This window comes from Neurospora tetrasperma (assembly GCF_000213175.1).
Source record: "Neurospora tetrasperma FGSC 2508 unplaced genomic scaffold NEUTE1scaffold_81, whole genome shotgun sequence".
NCBI lineage: Eukaryota > Fungi > Ascomycota > Sordariomycetes > Sordariales > Sordariaceae > Neurospora > Neurospora tetrasperma.
In genome coordinates, this window is record NW_009799179.1 from 788,808 (window position 1) to 810,211 (window position 21,404).

Here is a 21,404-nt window from a genome sequence, read left to right on the forward strand (position 1 = left end):
CTTTAGCAGCAACGAGAGTTCGCAACGAAATTCGATTGACGGAAATGACAACAATGGACCGGGAAGTACCTCTATGCCGACGGGGACGAATGAGAAGAAGAAGAAGGAGAGACGCGGGTCGAGACGAGACATCTTTCTGCAGGACATCCGCAGTAGATTAACCGGGAAGCTGCCACCTTCCTCGTCCTCCAACAACAGCAACAACAGCAACAACAACACGTCGTCTCCTTCCTCGGGCGCATCAACCCCTCACCAGGAAGCAATCACTAGTCCCAAACTTCCACTTCCGCGGGGAAGAGCTGCATCACAGCCTCCAATCCCGATCTCTCAAAGGCGGCGGGAGTATATGAGCGGCCGGGAAGGAGCAGCAGCAGCAGCAGCAGACCAGAGAGGGGAACCGAGAGGGGAAAGACATGGCATGGGAACCATTCGAGAAGCTGTAAGTAGAACCACCACTGCAACACCTCAACTTCCCCTCATTATTCTATACATTACATACCTACCCACTACCTACTACCTTTTCCTCATCCCCCCTTCAATTTCCACAATTATTCAGTCAAGTGCGGATTCTCATTCACACGTCTTTTTCTCTTTCAGTTGTGGTGCATCCAAGTAGGTGATTTTCATCCTGATTCCCTCATAATTTCGACTTCCTACTACCCTCTCTCGTCCAATCAATGGGTCAGTTTGTCGACCACCAAACCTCCGCTGTTAGTGATGCAGTCTGTCCACGAGGTGATGCAAAGGAAGTAAAAGTGCAATCTTGAAGAAGTTTGCATTTTCACCTGAAGCTTCAGACCCTTCGCATGAAGACTGCAGTGGGCGCACTACCCCCCAAGAAGCACAAGAGCGAGGTCTCACAGGAATTGGTAGCGGTACTTAGTAGGTACACAGACCGTTCGGTTCAGTTGCGTTCCTTGTGCTCTGTTCCCTTGTTGGTGAAGACGGGCAAGTGTCGTCATCTCCCCTTCCCCTCCCCGGGTTTCCCCATCTTTCTCCAAAAAAAAAAAAAGAAGCCCATTTACACAGCGAAGCCGCACCTCAACTCTCTCCAAGAGCAGGAACCTACCCAAGTGTAGTCCCCTCAATCCCCGTCGTCTGGGGAACAGCGGGCGCTATTTGAGTGGTCCGCGGCGGGTCGGCCGAGACTGCTCGCGTGATCCTCTGTAACGCGGATCCCTCTGCACCACTCTCATTGTGGCACTATGCATCTGCATTTACAGGGGGCCAATCGTACGACGAGAACACCACTCAACTTACACGATGAGAGGGGGGGATCTTGCTCTGTCAATCTCTCGTTTCATGCCCAACCTCCTCCCACAGACAACAGACCGTTTCTTTTCTGCTGCTGTCTTTCCTTGCTTCATGTTGAATGATATTGTGATACACTGAGCTACACCTACTACCATCCTATGCAATTGAAGAAACAACGCCAGACTGACCACTCCTGTTCTATCAACTTAGACTCCTCCTCCACCAACACTCCGATCACCACCAACACTACTTCAATCACCGCCATCTTCAACAGTTCGAATACCAGCCCCAGAGATCTCTACGCCAAGGTCACCAGTGGCGCAAACGCCATTATCACCACGCTCGCCCCTAGATGCTAACAAACCGCTCCCATCGCCGCCTCCACCTGGCAGTGAATGGAGGCTAGACCGTCCAACAAGACCGGTATTGAGACTTGCCCGCATCATGGCTACCCTGTCCGACTCCGACATAGAGAAGCTCTTCTCGGGAGCTCCTCAGTACTTTGACCGAGCCGAAGGCCACTATACTGGCGCTCCGCATCCGTCAGTCGCGTTCCCATGGGACGAGGAGCTCGGAATTCGGGACTTGACCGACCACACCCAGATCGAGGATCGCGCTTGGACCTGTGCCTCAGCATGGCCGCACATCACCCGTGATGTCCAGCCAGATAGGTCCACGGCGCAACGGGCCTCGGAGAAGAAACGTTGTGCGCATTTCTATCCCCGCTGTCGCGAGCGGCCCAGCATGCTGAGCATGGGCGGACTTGAAAAGGGGAGCATGGGTTTCCAAGCGGCTTTGGAACTCAATGTCGCCGATGCGCTGAAGGAGGATCAATGGGGATTCGAGAGCCTCGCGTCCAGGCCTCATGCCATCGTTGAGGCACGGCAAAGAATGCTCACCTCCAGGGATCGCCTCCGCCATATGGACGAAACCTTGATTTTCGAACAGCTGATCAAGAACGGCAAGCGCTACAGTGAGCAGCACCCGCACCAGCTTCGACTCTCGAGCGAACTATACAACGAGTTGTTCCTCCATATCCTTCACCCCCCAACCAAGGTGATCGACCATAGAGATCCCTACAGCCTCTCGGTGCAAATTGCTGCTTTGGTCAAGGTCCTCGCTGCTCCCAACGTTTGGATCGACTTCTCACTCGTTGAATGGAGAATCCGACTTGGACAGTTGCTCTGGGGCACCCCTGACGAAGACCAAGTCGATGACGGCGCATCAATCAAGACGGCTGACTCAGTGAGTGAAGTTACCGAGGAGAGATATTGGCTTCTCCTTCAAATCCTACTCGCTTGTGAGCTTCTCGTACGGCTCGACGCTATTACGGAGGGCGACGAACTTGGCATCGAGAGCATTAACCCGGCTGAGATCCACAAGTTCGAGAAAGACGCCAACACGACTGTCAAATGGTCGTTGCACCTGGCCCGAGCATGGCTGGAGAATATTGAAATAGTCAAGACAGACCCGCCTAGTCCAGAACAAGAAAAGCCAATAGGCTGGTTGGCAACTCTGACGAAGCGTATGTCCATTGCCCGCGATCATGGCATTCACCATCACAAAGACCATCATGGCCCCGTATATGCCATTAGAGGACGGCATGTCGAGCGCCAGGTCCATGGTCTGCGGCATTTTGCGACCATGTTGCGCTGGCCAGACATTGCCGTTTATGGTTCCAAGATTTCCGAGAACTGCCGGGCAGCCACTGAAGGAACTCAGCTCAACACCCCGCTTGCCAGCCCCTTGAGCAAAGCAGAAAGCCATTTGTCCTCCTACTTTACTTTTCCTGGACATGATTCGCACAGGCCAGCAGCCCCAAAGCGGGAACCTTCGAGGCGCAGGATGATATCTGCTGCGTTGCACTCGGCAGGTTGGCTGTCAAAGAGCTATGTGTCTGGCCTGATGCTACCTGGTGATGGCATCTGTCACTTTTTGATGGCCACGCTGTTGGAAAACGACCCAGAAGCTATGGCCAGGCTCGGAACCATGGCTAACCTCTGCGGTGGTTTCGTGTATTCGGGCAAGAGTTTCTGGAGCACGTCTTGTATCGTCGGCCGTGTCCTTGCGGCCGGTAAGGGTTCTGCCGAGTGTATGGGTTGGATCTCCAGCGATATCACTCCGCAAGGACTTGGAGATGGCTGGGTCAATGTTGAAGTTGAGGAACCTGCAGGTGAGTGATGACTTTCTCGACCGTTTACTGGCCGCAAACTGACAGCCCTCGCAGAGGACGCTCTTGGGATCAACCAGAAGGCTCGCATTTGGGCAAAGATGGCAGTTGAGAAAGACTCGAACGTCTTGGGAGACGCGGACCCCTCGTCAGTTCTCCCGGCTGACTTTATCATCCCATTCGAAAACGTTTATCGGGACAAGACACCACCCACCCTCCTGATCGAACTGGATGCTCTGAAACTATGGGCACCAGCTGATTCGGTCCAAACCACTCCAGCTGAAGACAACGCGGCTACCCCCTTTTCGGAGCTCAGTCGCCCGGCGCAGATTCGCACATACCCTGCTGAGATCTCTTTCACCGTGACGGACCTGGACACCTACAAGACCCACCAACATACCTATTCATTAGCAAAGGATGTCAACTTTGTGACTGCTCACCCATGTGCCCCTTCTTCCCATGTCAAGATTCTCAGGTCACCATCCAGCCCTACTATCCAGCAAGTGGACCTATCCGGGCGTGGCGCTGCTGGTAAGGCCGTAAGCGTCGTCGGTATGCTAAATCCTTTTCATTCCAATCTCTTCGTCGTTACTAACACGTCTGCAGGCCACCCACTTCACAAATCATATACATACACCGCTCTGCATCTATCAGAGTTAATGGCGAAGAAAGACTTCTCTCTCGAGGCGTTACTAGATGACTACTCGTCCGCTGCTCACCGACCTAGTCTCACGCCTCCTTCCGCCAAGAGCGCAGCCAAGTTCTTGGTGATTGACTGCATCACCGGCTTCCAGGCGTTGCCGCAAGAACACGAAATACCCTTATCCCCGGCTGTTAGCAGAAAGGGGAGCTATTCATTCCCCACGCCCAGAAGGAGCAGCACCAACAACAGTACTAATAATATCAATTATAATAATCACCCCTCCCCCGATTCTTCTCCCATCACCGCTCCGGAAGCCGAGTGTGCTAGTCCGACTACGCTTGACGGGGTCAAGGAAGGTGGAGAAGGAGGAGGAGTAAATATGGAGAGTGCGTCGAAGAAGATGCATTCAGAGACACGGAGACGCCAATTTGGCTCGGATATGGAGATTCTCGTCAGAGCGTTTTGCGCGGAGAAGGGTTGGAATGCCCTGATAAGTCGAAGACGGAGGGGATGTTTGGCTTGTGCGATCCGTGAGGCGGGGGCGTTGGGGTGGAAGGTTATCATTAGGGTTGACTAAATTTTGGGTCATCCGCCAAATTATGAAAGAAAACAAGGAGATATACAGCTGGTGTTCGGGACACAAGCGGATGTGGTCTAGAAAAGGGGTTGGGTACTACCCAGAGTACGTGTCTGACGGAGCAAGTAACTGGTGGAATTGTCCGGAGAGTAACAAACACCACACTGAACGGAATATACTAAGGAAAGAAAACAAAGAGTCCGCACCCATAGCAGCAGTAGGCTGTTTCTAGGGGCGTCTACTGTAAAATGAATGAGATATAGGCGACGATAGTCATAGCACACCTTGAAAGCATTAAAATATGTAAACATAGTAACCAAGCTTAAACCATTTTCACTCTATTGTTTCACTTCCTGCCATCAACCTTGAATCGTCATCAGTCATAGTCAAAAAATACTGTCCCCCCTTACCATGTTGGATATGTGGGGGAGGAGGACAGTATTTTTTGACTATGAGTTTACCAAGCAAACCCCCCCCCTTTCAGCTCCTGCTTGTGCCGTTCACAACGAACCGCACCTTCCATTATCCAGCCCGCCAAGCTGCTCGCTCCCACGTCTTTCATCCCGTCCCATGGGACCTACGCCTCCCCCCAGCATGTAGGGCACCACACATTGGACCTTATAGGCCCATGAAATGACCAGTTCTATCAACAAGAACAAACAAAAAAAAAGGCCGTCATAGAGAAATGGTAATTCGTCAGACTTCTAATCTGAAGACTGCCAGTTCGAGTCTGGCTGGCGGCTATAACTCTTTTGCTCTTTTACTTTTTTGTCTATATCATTTTGGGTTATCCTATTTCTCCTTATAGCCTTTTCTTTGAGATTAGCCTAATGGTATTTGGTGAACAATTATCTGTTCGCTTGCCAACATGTGCGTGTGTAATTGGTACGCTTTCGGTCTCCTATCCTATGAGAATGGTTCACGGATGGATAGGATGTGTCCATGTGTCCATGTGTTGGATCGTCGACGAGAGTCCTTGTGTCAACACGGGTAAAAAAATGATTACACGATATAGAAAAGACATTCATGACATTGAAAACGTCAGGTGTTAGAAATAAAGTGAAAGTTATGCTTCATAGACGATGCTCAACATTGATACAACAACACAAAACTGTTCAGTAATCATACAGTATCCAAACTTATGTATCCCAATTCTGGACATTTTATGTGCATCCTTTTGACCCTCCCCCATCCTATTCAAACTCTATACTACAAAAGGAAAAAAAACATTCAAATCTACAACTCCTTCTTCTCCTGCTCCGCTACTTGACTCTCCTTCCTCACTCTCTCCGACCCCGGCGGCGTCTTAAGTGCATACATAACCAACAACGCTACCCACGACATGCCCAACGCGCCAATTCCATAGGCAACCTCCCTCCCGGCCCACCAATAAATACTCGTAAACAACACCGGCCCCAGTCCCCTACCCAGCTGTCCCCAGCTCCTCAACATGCCCAACTTTCCACCGCGCTCGCCCTCGTGCGACTCAAAGCTGCTGAGGGCATTCAGACCCGTGACCACCGTCGCCGAGGTGGTAGCGAGCAGGGCAGCTGCCCCGTAGAGGCCAAGAACGGACGTGATACGGCCCAGCATGATGAAAGCCAAGAGACAAGCGATGACGCCGATCCTCACAGACAGCAGAGGGGGCAGGCGACGCGTGACGCCGCCTTGGAGGAGGGAGGCAATGAGACCGACAAAACCGAGGAGACGACCGTTCTTGGCGGAATCGTAGGCAAAGAGGTCGTAGGTCATGAAGGGGAGGGAGAATTCCATGCCGGAGAAGAAGAGGAGGAAGGAGAAGTGGGTGAAGTTGAGGAGGAAGTGGGAGTTTGTGCGCTGGACTGCGGTAGGTTTGGTGGTTGGGGCGGTTGCTGGTTTCTTCTCTTCGGATTTGGTGCTGCTGACTTGAGTGCCGGTGGACTCAGTCTTTTGAGTCAGCGCCGGCAATGTCTCGGGCAGGCAGAAATAGAGGTATAGAGTCTCGACGACGATCAGAGTCAGAGAGACGCCGGCGGCTGTCGCGAAGGGGTTGGCGGCCACGGTGCTGAAGGAGCTCAGCCAGGCGCCCAGCGCAGGGCCGAAAGTGAAGGCGATGGAGAAGCAAGCGCCGATGAGGGCCATGGTCGAGCCGCGCTTGGAAGGGTCCGAGATGTCGGTTGCGATGGCCGTGGCCAGCTGGACGTTGCCCTCGGAGAGACCGCCGACGATGCGCGAGGCGAGGAAGGTGCGGAAGTCGGTGGCCATGACCCAAAGGAGCACCGAAAGAATGTTGCCCGTCATGCTGAGGAGGAGGGCGGTGCGGCGGCCATAGCGATCGGAGAAGTGGCCGATTATGGGGGAGGCGATGGCTTGGAGGAGACTGGGAGAACGTTATCGTTAGCGAGAAGTCTGAATTGACGGGAGTTGGGCATTTTGCTGGTGGTCACATACGAAAAGAGACTCCCCAAGGCACCTCCGAGCAGAACAATGTCATATCGCGAGTCAATTGGTCGCGCAAAGGAAGCCTTGTAAGCGTTCAGGTAGCCCAAGACACTGGAGAGAAGGGTCTTGGATGGTGGGGCTGAAGGGTCGAGGGGAGCTTCGACGTTGCGGTAGAATTCGAGGAGTTTGGGGAATAATGGAAGGATGAAGGTAAATGATATCTGTTTGTCATCTAGTCAATCTCTTTTGGTTCTTGAGCTTTCGCGATGTTATGGATGGTCTCAAGCAGTACGTACCAAGTCGAGTAACAAAGAAATGAAGATGACTTTCAACACCCTCTTGCGGGTGGCAGGTTCGACAGGCGTCGTCATCCCTGCGCTGAAGCTTCCTTTCTTATTGCTGATTGTGAATCAGTGAGACCTCGAGTTTTCAGAATTGTTCAGATTTCGAGACCGGAGATTTGGAGGTTCAAAGTTGAGAAAGTCGGGAGATGGTGAAATCGGAGCTGGTGGAAGGTTGAAGCGACGTCACGCTGCTTGAAACGCCCAGAAGACTCCTGGGGATCCTGGGAAGTTGGAGGTCCACTACAGGTGCCGGGACTCCGTCTGGAAGGAGAGAGGACGAGGGTTTGTTTACGTTTCACAACTTGCGCGTTGATTGTCATGTATCAAATACCTGGAAGAAAAGAAGCTGTATTGGACACGGAAGAAGAGAAGCAAGCTAGAGTATTTTGAACAGAATTGCAAAAACCACGAAATCGAAAGCTGTCCCAGACCAAACATTCGAGAGCTCAATCAAGTCGAATGACAAGTTCGTTCTGGAACATGGAGCTCCGAACATTTGATGGACCCCAATTGGGTACTTATGTACCTTGATGCCGGGGGCAATGTATGTAAGTTGTTTGGATGGAACCAAGCTTCCGGCAGGCAGCGCATCGATCCAATTGAAGACGATAAGATAAAGCCACAAATGAGCTACAGCCACAGTGGCACCGACAAGCAGCATCGGCAACATGCAACAACATCGAGCGAGTCTTCCCCCGCAAACAAGCTGCATCTCATCAACTCACTGCAACTGTCTCGCCTGCAAAACATCCAAGTCTGAACCACCGTGACCGACCTGAGTCAACCCAATCACCACCACAACTTCGCTGTCTTCTATTCCCTTCCCAAAATGGACTTGTGCTCAGCGCCATGTTTCAACGTCGAACCACCGTGTATCCCACTCAAGATGGCCAAGACAGAATTGTGCCCCTACGCCATCTATATCTAACCCATATTACTGCCCAAACCCATCTGTTGTCTCTTCTCCTCCCAAGGTCTTCCCTTCTTCTTCTTTCTCGTTGTCGTTTGGGCTTGGTGTTTGTGTAAACGTCACTGTTGCCACTTGCTCTTGTTCACCTCTGCTCATCAATATCTACTCAGAAACCTCATTTCCACTGGGGCTCCTCACCGGGGCAACCCCTTGCATCCAAGTATCTACCGGATACGATCTGCCGCATATACGATGTTTCCCGCTTGGATACATGACAACATCAGCAAAGGTTTGGGCCTTGAGAGCTGTGCCTGGTCTATACCAAACAGGGCCATCTCAGATTAACCACTTCTGGAGACTTCAAGATTCCATCTATCAGCCAGCATCTAGACTGTTTTCCCCTCACCTTTGCTTCCCCCACATAAAGTGATGTGCATACAGAACAAACATGGCTTGCCTTAGTGCGTGCGGGAACGTGCTGACTGCCGGCACATGGCTGAACACCAAGAAAATGCAGAAAAAATGCAGGGGAAGAGACACTGCAGCGGATGGCTGCGCCTGTTCACTGGACAGTTGAGGTTATACTTCCAAGGGGGCCTAGTTGGGCCTTCGTATCTGATTCGAACATGGCCACGGCAGAACTCTTCCCCGTTTGGAACTGTCACCGAAAAATCACTGACCTTGCGCAGAGAACAGGAATAATCCCCAGTTGAATTCGGGTGGATCAGGGGAACGCCTCATGAACATCCAGGCTGCGTCCGTTCGCCGGTGTTCTGGTCCTGAGCTATGCGTAACCCGAGAGCTGTTTCCAAGTATCTTCAGGCACACCACCTTTAGTTTGTCAATGTCTCTCTTGATGCGCCGCAGACAGTTTATATGATTGCGAGACACTCGGTCTATACCGTTTCCTGTTTAGCCGCCCAGACTGACCCCGTTCATCTACTGTCAATGTACGCAGTAACGCGGCGCCTTTTTGTGTTCCGTCAGTTGTCGTCCGTGTCCAGGTTCCCCTTGTGACTTCAGTCCGCTTGGTCTCTGGCCGCCGTTATGGGATGTTCCAAGCGGCTGGCGAACGTATATAGCCGAACATTCTTTGTGCTGCCTTGCCATGTTTCTCTGACATTTCACAAGAAGGAGGCGGGTCCGGGATGCAGAGACCACCCACGGTAACTTTAAAAGGCCCCTTCCTTCCCATATCTGGAACTCGGAGCCATCACTCGGTATCACCAACTCCATCATTCACTCGTTCAAGTCACTCACTCACTCTTCCCCTACCAAGACCGTTCCTTAAGGCATCTCTACCATCCATAGCCGGAACAAGGAGGATGAAGACTGCCACCTTTGCTCTCGCCTGCGCCGCCTCGGTGTCGGCTCACTACGGTGACGTCTCTTCGATCTTTGACTCATGGAGTGCTGGTACCGTCAGCTATGCTCCGACCACGGCCCCTACCACTACTGCTACCGGTGGACCCGATAAGGGCGACGGGGGACAGTGGACAACAAGCACCGTCTACACCACGGCAGTTCATACTATTACCAGCTGTCCGCCTGCTGTTACCTTATGCCCGGCCCATAGCACCGTGGTCACCACCGTCACCATTCCGGTCAGCACCACTGTCTGCCCTGTAAGCTCCGGATCTCCGCCACCACCGCCTCCTCCAGCTTCTTCCGGCTCTCCTCCTCCTCCACCGCAGTCTTCGGTTCCTCCTGCATCGTCTGGTGGTCCCCCGGCACCTCCTCCGCCGCCACCTTCACCCCCGGCCTCATCAGGTGCTCCTTCTGCTCCTCCTGCATCGTCTGGTGCTCCCCCGGCACCTCCCGCTTCATCTGGTGCTCCTCCCGCACCTCCCGCGTCATCCGGATCTCCTTCGCCTCCTCCTCCACCGCATCCACCCGCCAGTACCGGAGCTCCTCCAGCTCCTCCTGCCTCCACTCCACCCTCGCCTAGCAACCCAGCCAGCTCCGCTGCTCCGCCGCCACCTCACAATTCCGGCCCGTCTGCCACTGAGCCCACCGGTTCTGGCTCCAGCTCTGGCGGCGGCGGCGGCGGCGCACCCCCGACCGCTACCACCAGCCCTGGTCCTGTCGTCACTGCCGGCGCATCGATTGAGCGCGCCCATCATGCTGGTGGTGCCTTGGCCGTTCTTGCTGCCCTTATTGCCCTTCTTTAGGTGGCAGGTTTCATGCGGTCATGACAGCGACCATGGGAAGAAAAGGAGAATAATGAAAAGTAATGGATCAAAACGTTTTTGAATCGGAAGGTAGTTAAAGGCGGTGAGAGAGTTGGAAAGGACTTTAGATCGAATTTCTTCTTATTATTGGTTCAATTCGGCGACTGGGACTACTTGGGTTACTTGCAGAGATGAGAGACCGTTGGGTATTGTGGGGAGCTACTTCTAATGATCGATAACTTTGTTTGCCTTATGGCCTCTAATGGGGTTACACTTTTAGTTTATCACATACTCGCATAGTATCGTCTCAGATGATCAAGTGTGCAATAATACATTACCAGCTTGTTGTAGACTGCGAATCTTTAGGTTACCATTCCAGTAAATGAATGCAAGAACAGCTCCAGCCCTTACCCTAGACCCGAAAGATGTACGCCCGTTGAAATCTAACTACACTACACCACACCAGTCCAGACCACCCACATCTTCCAAACCCCAGGAACGCTGATCAGTCACCAAACCACGATCGACCTGACAAGAACACAGCAGATATCCTCACGTTGTGCTAGGATAAAATGGATACCCGCCTTCAAACCATGGCCTTGTCTTACCAATGCACACCTATCATCTGGCTCATCCATTCAAGTACCCTCACCCCCCCTTTACTCACCAATGAAGTTTGTTGCACTTGCAACGCTGTGTCCCCTTCCACCACCGGGCCGTGCCTTTCCCCACCCATCTCAGGACTCTGAAGAGCAGACGGGTATGTCGCAACGTTCTTAAAGCCTTGAAGAAGACTAGGCGTACAAGGCATGTGGTGGACTGAGTGACGGCATGATTGATGTACCTTGGACTGGCGTAGGGGAAGATCCAAGGTGAGTTCGAGTGCTGGTGCCCCCGAAACTGAAGCCGAGAATGACTGGAGTGAGTGCATGAAGTGGTCACAGGAGTTTTGGGTGGAGATGAAAAGAGGTAAGCGCACCTGGCTACTGTCTGCCTTACTCATCGCATTTCTCCTTTCCTTCTTGAAACGTAGTAATTGTTCATTCAGGGTATCAAACTAACCTAACTCTCCTCACCCAGGCACTTCTACACGCCCATCAAACCTTCGTCCCCGACCCCAACCGCCTAACAACATCCTCCACCCTTTTCGCACTCCCTACCAACTCCCTAACCACCTCTCTATCCCTCCCACTTCCATTTCCATTCCCTTGCCCTCCACCACCACCAGCACCACCACCATTCAACGCAACAACTTGTACAATCTCCCCATCATCACCCATCACCAACCGTCCCGTCTGACCATCTGCCCATTCGACAGTGATTTGTTTCGCTTCGGCATCGGCGGGGATGACGTCTTGTATTTTGTTTGGGCCCTTTTCTTCTTGTTGCTCGGTTTGGTCTTGCGCCAGGATAGCCCTCCGTAGGTCCGTAATGGTTGCCAGACGATGATGATACCGTACCAACTCCCTTCTTAAGCTTCTAGCGAACTTGACAAGGTTTTGTTCCCTCACACCACCTTGTTCTTCTTCTTCTTCTTCTTTGTCAGGTCGTGATGATGGCGGTGTCGGTAAATATCGCGCTACTAATCCTGAAATGGGAATACAAGGGGGAACGGTATGTCTGTGGACTCGTAACCAGTTTGCGTACCTCCCGCCGCTGGTGGTTGCCTTTCTGCTGCTCCTGCTCTTCTCCTTCTCTTTGCTGCTGCTGCTGCTGCTGTTACTGCTGCTATTCCCCTTCCCATTTTTCGTCCCATCCGACCAAGGTCGATTCATCAAAACATAATAGGGCCTCATGAACCTCCCGCGCGCAAAGACTTCTATCCTTAACCCGAGTACGGCTCCGCCGTCTACCGCGTTCGGGTCCGGATCTTGCACGCGGAAGGTGGTGATGGTGGCGCAAGTCCGGTAGAGGGATTGTTGGTTGTGCGCCTTTTGGAGAGAGGCGTGGTGGCGGAGGGATTTGAGGATGGTTGGGGTGAGGCCCTTTGGTTTGAGGTGCGAGGAGGAAGGCGGGTTGGAGAGAAGGGAAGAGACAGAAGGAGAGGAGATGAGGGTGGAGGTTTGGATGCGGAGGTGGGATTTGAGGGTTGTGACTTTGGCTTTGAGAGATTCGATCTCGGCGTCGAGTGGTGAGGGTGTCGTCGATAAAGGTGTTGGTGAGGACATGGTGAGGTTCGTGGAGGGACCCACTTTTTGGTGGTGAGCAGTGTTGTTGCAGAAACAAACGCGTCTTGGTTGGTATGATGCGCAATGTAAATAATTGTGCGTGTGAAGATTATCAGAGAATGGAAATAATTGGATCAATAGTGGTGAGGCCCGGGTATCATGACGTGAAAAGGGACTTCTTTGAAGCCTTGAATATTGTAGTGTAGCTGGTGACTTTGCTCCAGTCAATTGTTTACTTTGGTGGAGTTGATGCGAATCAATCCCCTTGTTAGTGATTGAAGCTTCCACTGGGAGGAGTGAAAGCTGACAGGTCGGCAACAGGTGCCGAGCTCTGTGGAGCGACGGGACAGCTGTCAAGTTTAGCGATCTGCCCCTGGGTCCATGCCAATGACGCACTAGCACAGCACGTGCACAGTTCCTGCGTCAACCTGGAAAGCTGTCCCCTGGTGCGATAAGAGGTTATCGGCCGGCCGTCCCTTCCCCACAGCGGCTGTTTCCACAGAAGAGACCAAACAGGCAGCTTGTGGACAACACTCAGACGGAAGGCGGCGCGGGTGGAAGACAGGCACCCGCAAGTCACTCCCTCGTTAGTAATCAGACCCGACATCTCTTTTTCCTCATTCCTTACCTAGAGAACCGAAGAGGTTGAGCCTTTCGGTCGTTCATATTTTGAGATTGTAGGTATGCTTCAGTTCTAGAGCACATCAATCTCGAAACATTCATCTCTACCTTAGCTCGCCTCGTATGTTAGAGGTGATTTGCCACCAGGCCACCAACCGAGAGGCCACGGTAGCATGCCCGGACATTTCCTCCCCCACGATTCCACACCTTCCACCGTCAACGTTCCACTCACTCACCAACAGACAGACAGGCACCATTACCAAAGCTAGCGCTTCGTTAGGACACTTGATCTGATAGGGCCGGCATCCTTTCGTTACTTGTCTTTCGTCCCTTCGGTTGTCATCAATCCTTCTCGGTACCACTCTCGTCCGGACTATTCGACTCCCGCTAGTACCGACTTCTCGTCTTTCGTTAATCTCTTCGTTTTCTTGTCCTTTGCGACGGCTATTTCTGGAAAACTACCTCTCGCTTCCATCTCGACTACTTGTTGATCATCGCTCTCCCGAGACGGCCTTGACCACTCTCCAGACGCGCCGCCATTACACAAGGCTTTGACCTCGAGTAACCCACGAAACGGGTCCTCCCCCAGCGCACGCGCACACACACGAAACCACCCGCCAACATACACAATCACAGCGGTACCTATGGGTACTAAAACTCGTGGCACAAAGTCGCCGACACAAAACGGTCTGTCCCAGAAAGCCTCCAAGAAAGGGGCCGGGAAGAAAGGCAACAACAAGACCCAAAACATCAAGGACTCCGACTCCGATCCTGACACCGTCGCCTCGGGCCTCCACAAGATGAACAACAACATCGAGCTTATGCGCCGGAACAAGGGCTACGACACGTCGTCCGAAGCTATAACCGCCAATATCATCGGCAGGGAATCCTTCTCCCTCGACGACCCCGTCCCAGACAAGAGCGACGCCGTAAACAATCATGGCTTCTTCGAGCTTCCCAAGCAGGACCAGCGCAACTTTGGCCTGCTCGTTCTTTTATATTTCTTGCAGGGTGTCCCGCTAGGATTGGCCACGGGCTCGGTACCATTCCTCCTCAAGTCGAAACTGTCCTACGCCGAGATTGGTGTCTTCAGCTTGGCCTCATACCCCTACTCTCTCAAGCTGCTATGGAGCCCCATTGTCGATGCCATTTGGAGCCCCAAGGTGGGCAGGAGAAAGAGCTGGATTCTACCAATCCAATTGCTATCGGGAATCGGCATGCTTTACTTGGGCTCTAGGGTCGAAGGACTGATGGATACCATGGGCAAGGAAGGCGGTCCTACCGTTTGGGGCTTCACCTGGTGGTGGTTCTTCCTCGTGCTCATGTGCGCTACCCAGGATATTGCTGTTGACGGCTGGGCCCTGACACTTTTGACGCCCGGCAACGTCTCGTACGCTTCCACCGCGCAGACTGTCGGCTTGACTGCTGGCCAGTTCCTGTCGTATACTGTCTTTTTGGCTTTCCACTCCAAGGAGTTTGCCAACCGTTGGTTCCGCACCGAAGCGCTTGACCACGGCTTGATGTCTCTGGGTGGATACCTTACCTTTTGGGGCTGGGCATACATTGCTGTGACTATCGGCCTGGGTCTGATGAAGCGCGAGGAGCGCACCAAGAACGAGGATGGCGTCTGGGACGTCTACAAGATCATGTGGGGTGTGCTTAACCTGAAGAACGTCCAGACCATCATCATCATCCACCTTATCGCCAAGATTGGCTTCCAGGCCAACGATGCTGTCACCAACCTCAAGCTTCTTGACAAGGGATTCGGTACCGAGAACATGGCCCTCACTGTTCTGATCGACTTCCCCTTTGAGATCGGTCTGGGATACTATGCAGGAAAGTGGTCGCAGGAGTTCACGCCCATGCGTCTCTGGTGCTGGGGCTTCATGGGTCGTCTAGTGGCTGCCATTCTCGCGCAGTTTACTGTTGTTATGTTCCCTGCCGAGGGTGTTACTTCTTGGTACATGCTTGTTGTCATTGCCGAGCACATCTTTTCCACTTTCACCAACACCATCATGTTTGTTGCCGTCTCTGCCTTCCACGCGCGCATCTCGGACCCGGTCATTGGCGGTACTTACATGACTCTTCTTGCTACGTGAGTTTTTCTTCCCCATCTTTTCCCTACCAAGTCTCCCGCTAACGTGTTTTTTGTCAGCGTCTGCAACCTAGGCGGTACTTTCCCCCGCTTCTTCGTTCTTCGTCTGGTCGACTATTTCACCACCGCCACTTGCGTGCCTACTTCCAAGACGGCCACTTTCAGCCAGCCCTTCAGCTGCGCCATCCAGGAAGACAAGACGAGGTGCCTTGCCAACGGTGGTACTTGCAACATGATCCAGGACGGATACTACATTGTCAATCTCCTTTGCGTGGCCATTGGTGTGGTGACTTTTACCATGTTCATCCGTCCCAAGGTTATTCACTTGCAGGATCTCCCACTCAAGGCGTGGCGGTTGGCGTCTTCTGGCGTGGCAGCTAGCAAGCGGTGATTTCGATGAACACGCAATGTACAGCCGAGCTTAGTGCTGGGATGTAAAGACAAGAAATCAGGTGGCATAGTAATGTCTGAATATGTTACATGATAGGCATGCATGCACGAAACGAACGGGCTGTTACACTACTATTTAGCACGTATCTAGGTGGAAATATAAAGGGATTGGATAGAAATCAGGAATGTGGGGGTCCATGGGCCTCCGTATAGAAGCGAATCGATGTCAAACATGATGAGTAACGGCCGTGCTTGCTGACTGTATCTGGATCATGTTGTGCTGCGGAGAGAATATCGAGGTTCCGCCTTCTGACCGAATAACTTGAACTCGATATCTAGACAAGAGGTCCGATATTTGAAAGATAACTTGTATCATTGGCTGGTATCTAATTCCCAGATCGAACACTCGGTCGAACTGTGTTTTATAATCTAGCTATCACGGCAGCCGAAAGCCGGATCGGAGCCAAGCAGCCAAACAGGTGTGTCGTTGACAGCGGGTCCCGAGCGGGGCTCTCCCGGCATCCGGAAATCGGGGTTAACAAAGACACTACTCCAATGGGGAACCATTTGTTTATCTTTCTCACTCATCAATATTTCCAAGGTTGGTCAACTAATCCATCAAACTTACTAAGGCCGTGATACCCCTCAATCTCACCATGCGAAGAGCAACATTGGCATCACTGGGCTTACCAGCATGATGGACCCTCAAAACTTGGCGGTTACTTAAAGACGGACATCTCGACCGGACATATCACAAACTACATGTAAACATGATCGTGTAGTGTTCCTCCATCCACTCAACCACAATCACCATGCTACCCTCTTTCCACCACCCCAAAGCCCTCCTAGGCAAAGTCGTCCTCCTCTCCCTCCTCTCATCAGCAACATCCGCCTTCAACCCGCTTCCACCAATTCCAGACACCCTTCTCACCCAACAACAAGTCCCACTACACCTCAACCCCCCCTTTGACATCCGCGAAGCCACCATCTCTTCCATTCACAACGCCCTCTTCACCGGCCTCACCACCTGCCACGCCCTCATCTCCTCCTACCTCGCCCGCATCGAAGCCTTCAACCCTTTTCTCCACGCCATCCTGTCGCTTAACCCTCACGCCCTCGACCTCGCTTCCACTATCGACGCTCACCTCACTTTCAACAACTCTTCCTCTCTTGTTAACCAACCCCTCCTATGCATCCCCGTCCTCCTCAAAGACAATTTCAACACCAACGAAATGCCCACAACAGCCGGCTCCCTCGCCCTTGCACAAAACACCCCCCTACACGACGCCCCCACCGTTTCGGCCTTCAAGAAAGCAGGCGCTATAATTCTAGGCAAGACGAACATGCATGAGTTCGCGCTGGAAGGGATCTCTGTATCTAGCTTAGGCGGACAAGCCATCAACCCGTACGATTCCGCCCGCACACCCGGTGGGTCGTCGGGGGGGACGGGCGCGGCCTTGGCTGCTAATTTGGGGGTGTTGGGGACGGGGACGGATACGGTGAATTCGCTACGGTCGCCGGCAAGTGCGAATTCCTTGTGGAGTTGGAGGCCGACGAGGGGGTTGGTTTCTAGAGAGGGAGTGGTGCCGGTGGGGTGGACGCAGGATGCTGTGGGGGGGATGGCGAGGGGGGTAGAGGATTTGGGGGTGTTGATGAGTGTTTTGAGCTTGGGTGTGGCTGGGGATGCGAAGGGGGTGGGGAGTGGTGGTGAAGGGGGTGATAAAGGGGGTGGTGATAATACTACGGTTTTGGTACCACCTGAGATCAAGGGGAGGGATTATTCCAAGGCTTTGTATGGTGGACTGGGGAAATTGAATGGGTTGAGGTTGGGAGTGTTGAATGGATTCTTCAACCATACGGCTTCTGAGGAAACGACGCCGGTGAATGAGGTCATGGCAAAGGTGCTGAGGAGGTTGGAGGTAGCTGGTGTGCAACTGGTGAATATCACCGAGTCGGTTTACGATACCGTGGCGATCGCGGCAAAGCTGGATGTCCAGACTTTTGAGTTTCGCGAAGGGTTGGATGCATATTTGGAGAAGACTACTTACACGGTCGGCGACGGCAATGGGACTGGACCAAGGAGTTTTAGCGACGTTTATACCCTCGGCAAGAAGCAATTCGTGGTTCTTCCTTCGCAGTACGACTATATCAGGAACGCATTCAACAGATCTACTGCCTCGCCGGAGTACTTTGTTCGGCAGTATGGGATTCAGCAACTCAAAACCGCTCTGGCACGAACGTTCTCAACCAACAACCTCGACGCTGTCATCTACCCTGAGCAAAAGAACCTGGTCGTCAAGATAGGGAGTCCCTCGCAAAGCGGACGGAACGGGATCCTCGCCGCGCTGACGGGAAGTCCTGTCATTACCGTGCCTGTGGGATTCTCTAACGCAACGGAGACCGCTCCACTGGGGGTTCCCATTGGGATGGAGATCTTGGGAAGGCCGTGGACGGATGACTTGCTGCTGGGTATTGCGAAACATGTGGGCGAGGCGCTGGGCCCCGTGAGGAGGATGCCAGTGGGCGGAGGGTTGGATAAGGTGGTGGAGGTTCAGGGCGGAGGGTATGAAAAGGTGCCGGTGGTAAACACAGATAATGGGAATATCCCGGGGGTTTATCCGTTGGGGGTTTATTAGGGAGGGTTTGTCAGAGAACCCGGTTTATGGTTATGCGCAAAAGGCGTTGATTATGTTTGATGGCACGGTCAATATGAGCGAAGGGAAATATCAATTTTGTTGTTGCTCCGGTACCTCGAGTAAAACACATACCAACCTGTCCTGAACACCGCAATGGTACTTTAAAATGCATAGCTAACAGCTGAAAACAAATCATCAGGATCTAATTTGACATATGCATTCTAAAAATTGTAAGCCGCCAGTATGGGAAAAAAATATATCAACTTGTTGAGGAAATGCCTGGACATATCGACCAGAGGCCTTGAGCTAACAGACTTTCCAAGTATGTCTTGTATTGATGAGCATAGGATATGCTTTCTTCGACTGTCACATCTACCCATGATTCTTCTCGCCGCTCGCACAGAATAAACCACACAACCCACCACCGTTGCTCACCCTCGTCCGTTAGAAACTCTCAAAGTACACTCTAACCCCCTTACTCCCTCTATAAGGCACAGGAATGAACCAGTCCTCCGCCATCTCCGCATCTCTAACCGTCACTCCCTCAGCCAACCTCAACCTACCCACCGTCCGACCATCTCTTCTTCCCTTCTTTTCTTCCACATCCTCCTTACCATCCTCATCCTCCCCGCCACCAACCTGCGGCCCACCCTCCCAAACCCTCCACATCTTACTCAACATCAAATACATCTCCGCATACGCCAACTGCATCCCCAAACAAACCCTTGCCCCGTGTCCAAACACCGTCATGTACTTGTCAAGCCTCATCTCGTTCTCCTTCCCCAACCACCTCTCCGGCACAAAGGCGTGCGGATCCGGAAAGATCTCCGGGTTCGTAGTAATCTGGTAGCTCGTCATGGAGATCTCCGTCCCAGGAGGAAGCAGCCACTCCTTTTCCTTGTCTTCTGTCGTCTTCAGCTGGTCTGGATAGCATTGCAGACATAACTTGGAGGGCTTGAACCGCAGTGTTTCGTCAGGCGCCACGCGCGTGATTCGACCCGATGCGCCAACGCTGAGACGCATACTCTCCTTGATTACTGCGCGGAGATAGGGGAGTTGTTCGAGACGAGCGAGATCGACGGGCTCGTTGGCGTCATCGGGAATGGCTTCCCTTAACTCTTTGCGCAGTTTGGCGAGAGCTGTGGCGTGCTGGTCTAAAAGGTGGAAAGTCGAGATGGTCAGGGCCCATGAGGTGGTGACTGTGCCGGCTTGCACAAGGACCTGGCCTTCTTGGGCAATCCGCGGTACGGACTTTTCGATAGGAGGGAGTGCTTCCGTGTTGACGAAGGAGTGGAAGATGGTGGGATGGGGGATGTCGAGGTGGGCGTTCTTGCCTTCCTCGGAGCGGAGAGACTTTTCGATTTCGCCGATTTGGGCCGTGATGCAGGCGCGGAGGTGGAGGAAGGTGCGGTAGAAGGGGGAAATAGCGGCGAGCATCCCTGGTGGGATCGAAGCGAGGAAGGGGACGAGGAAAGGGAAGTGTTGGAAGATTTTTCCGTAGTTGGAACCGGTCAAGATCCCGTTGGTGATTTCGGCGCGGAAGTCGGGGTCCTCCACTACAGAGCTGTCAGCACGACAGTATCTTGGGCAAGCCGTTTTTGGAGTCTAGTGGTAGATAACTGACCAGCATGTTCAGATTTGGCAAAGCAGTATTCACTGATGATGTCTATCACATCACCGTCAGCAAGGTTTTTTTTTTTTTCCCTCAGAAATGATGCCGGCAAACTGAACACCTACCGTAAGACGTGGCCGAATACGCATACATCATATTCAACGGAATATCCTTCTTCGTCTTTCCATGCTCTCGAAGCCTGGCCAACAATGCATCAACCCTCTCCTCGATAACCGGCTGTAGCGCTCTCGTGTTTTGCGTCGAAAAGAAAGGGCCAACCGCTGATCTCCGAAGCTTATGGAGATCATGATCATTGGTAGCCACGATACTTTCTGTTTTCAGGTTCCAGCCATGTTCCCGCGTTAGTAGCTTTGCTTTCTTCTAGCCCTCGTCCAAAAATCCTACGCACCAAAAGAAGAAAAGAGAGAGGAGAGAGAGAAAAGAACATACCATCAGCCCCAAACTGCTTCGTGAAAAACGGCGTCCGATGTCTCCGTCGATTTGTATTTGTCGGCAACAACACCCTGTGGAAATCTGGATCCGCAATGTGTACCTCCCACGGGTTGATCCGGATAATGGGCCCGTACTGCTTGTGCAGCTCGATGATCTTGAAGGTGTACTGGCCGTGCAGGATGACTTCGTAGTAAAACTCGTACCATTTTGTCAGCGCGGCAAGTCGGGGACCGGGGATGTCGGCGAGGGGACTGAGGTAGAGGCGGTAAATAGCGATGTAGACGGTATAGAGGGTGAGTAAGGAGAGGAGAAACATGATGAGGAGGGGTTGAGTCAGGGAGGAGAAGGTGATGGTGGTGAGGCGTGTGAGAAAGGCTGTTGTTGAGGCCATTGTTGTCTGAGGATCTGTATTCACGGCCGCATAATACGTTGAGGGATCGAGGAACAAAGGGGGTTGGATAGCAGATCTGTCCAACGTTAATTTCGCAGAACAGGATGGGGAAGGAGAGCAGTATGAAGGACACCGGAAATGTCAAACGAGCAAAGTTCATACATACCTACTTTAGCCGAAGGAGCAAGCCTCATTCATGGCAGCTGCCATGCCATCGACGTCAAACCGGTGAGGAGCTGAATGAGGGGTCATCCATCGTCCGTGGTTGTCAAGCTTATTCTAGAAGGGGAGTTCAGCTCAGCCCAATAGATCAAGAGGTGACATTTCTGAATTTACATACATACGTCGCTATCTCCAGAGCGGCAGTTACCAAGTTCACATAGCAACCCAAGTTTGAGTGACATCCACAAACCGAGAGATCAATGCAAAATGGCGTCAACAACTTCATTGGTCCTCCACCCCTATTATCATTATCCGTGTGACACCCGAGCACGCCAGCTTACCGGCATGTTACCCGGAAACCGTTCTTGTGCGACGCGCCTGATCTC

The 21,404-nt window shown here is 52.6% G+C and overlaps 7 protein-coding genes across 7 annotated transcripts; 4 read left to right on the forward strand and 3 right to left on the reverse strand.

Annotated features, from left to right (window-relative positions):
- Positions 1-103: 103 nt before the first annotated feature.
- Positions 104-4,962, forward strand: NEUTE1DRAFT_70355 (uncharacterized protein; the record flags this gene model as incomplete). The annotated part of the gene is made up of 4 exons (XM_009856880.1): positions 104-219; positions 1,563-3,427; positions 3,482-3,976; positions 4,031-4,962. 3 exons carry the CDS (start codon positions 1,699-1,701, stop codon positions 4,642-4,644), a joined length of 2,838 nt encoding a protein of 945 aa, XP_009855182.1.
- A 734-nt stretch (positions 4,963-5,696) lies between these two features.
- Positions 5,697-7,436, reverse strand: NEUTE1DRAFT_70359 (uncharacterized protein; the record flags this gene model as incomplete). The annotated part of the gene is made up of 3 exons (XM_009856881.1): positions 5,697-7,003; positions 7,075-7,286; positions 7,362-7,436. 3 exons carry the CDS (start codon positions 7,434-7,436, stop codon positions 5,881-5,883), a joined length of 1,410 nt encoding a protein of 469 aa, XP_009855183.1.
- A 2,208-nt stretch (positions 7,437-9,644) lies between these two features.
- On the forward strand, positions 9,645-10,681 carry NEUTE1DRAFT_125228 (uncharacterized protein; the record flags this gene model as incomplete). The annotated part of the gene is made up of 1 exon (XM_009856882.1): positions 9,645-10,681. One exon carries the CDS (start codon positions 9,645-9,647, stop codon positions 10,488-10,490), a length of 846 nt encoding a protein of 281 aa, XP_009855184.1.
- Positions 10,682-10,937: 256 nt separating this feature from the next.
- Positions 10,938-12,658, reverse strand: NEUTE1DRAFT_132452 (uncharacterized protein; the record flags this gene model as incomplete). Its single annotated transcript, XM_009856883.1, has 3 exons — positions 10,938-11,018; positions 11,158-11,508; positions 11,594-12,658. 3 exons carry the CDS (start codon positions 12,656-12,658, stop codon positions 10,938-10,940), a joined length of 1,497 nt encoding a protein of 498 aa, XP_009855185.1.
- Positions 12,659-13,759: 1,101 nt separating this feature from the next.
- Positions 13,760-16,007, forward strand: NEUTE1DRAFT_132453 (uncharacterized protein; the record flags this gene model as incomplete). Its single annotated transcript, XM_009856884.1, has 2 exons — positions 13,760-15,374; positions 15,435-16,007. 2 exons carry the CDS (start codon positions 13,924-13,926, stop codon positions 15,763-15,765), a joined length of 1,782 nt encoding a protein of 593 aa, XP_009855186.1.
- A 569-nt stretch (positions 16,008-16,576) lies between these two features.
- On the forward strand, positions 16,577-18,511 carry NEUTE1DRAFT_89045 (uncharacterized protein; the record flags this gene model as incomplete). The annotated part of the gene is made up of 2 exons (XM_009856885.1): positions 16,577-17,435; positions 17,478-18,511. 2 exons carry the CDS (start codon positions 16,577-16,579, stop codon positions 18,398-18,400), a joined length of 1,782 nt encoding a protein of 593 aa, XP_009855187.1.
- A 261-nt stretch (positions 18,512-18,772) lies between these two features.
- On the reverse strand, positions 18,773-20,856 carry NEUTE1DRAFT_104586 (uncharacterized protein; the record flags this gene model as incomplete). The annotated part of the gene is made up of 5 exons (XM_009856886.1): positions 18,773-18,794; positions 18,960-19,516; positions 19,616-19,956; positions 20,138-20,344; positions 20,463-20,856. The coding sequence occupies 5 exons, from the start codon at positions 20,854-20,856 to the stop codon at positions 18,773-18,775; spliced, it is 1,521 nt and encodes a 506-aa protein (XP_009855188.1).
- Between the last annotated feature and the right edge of the window lie 548 nt (positions 20,857-21,404).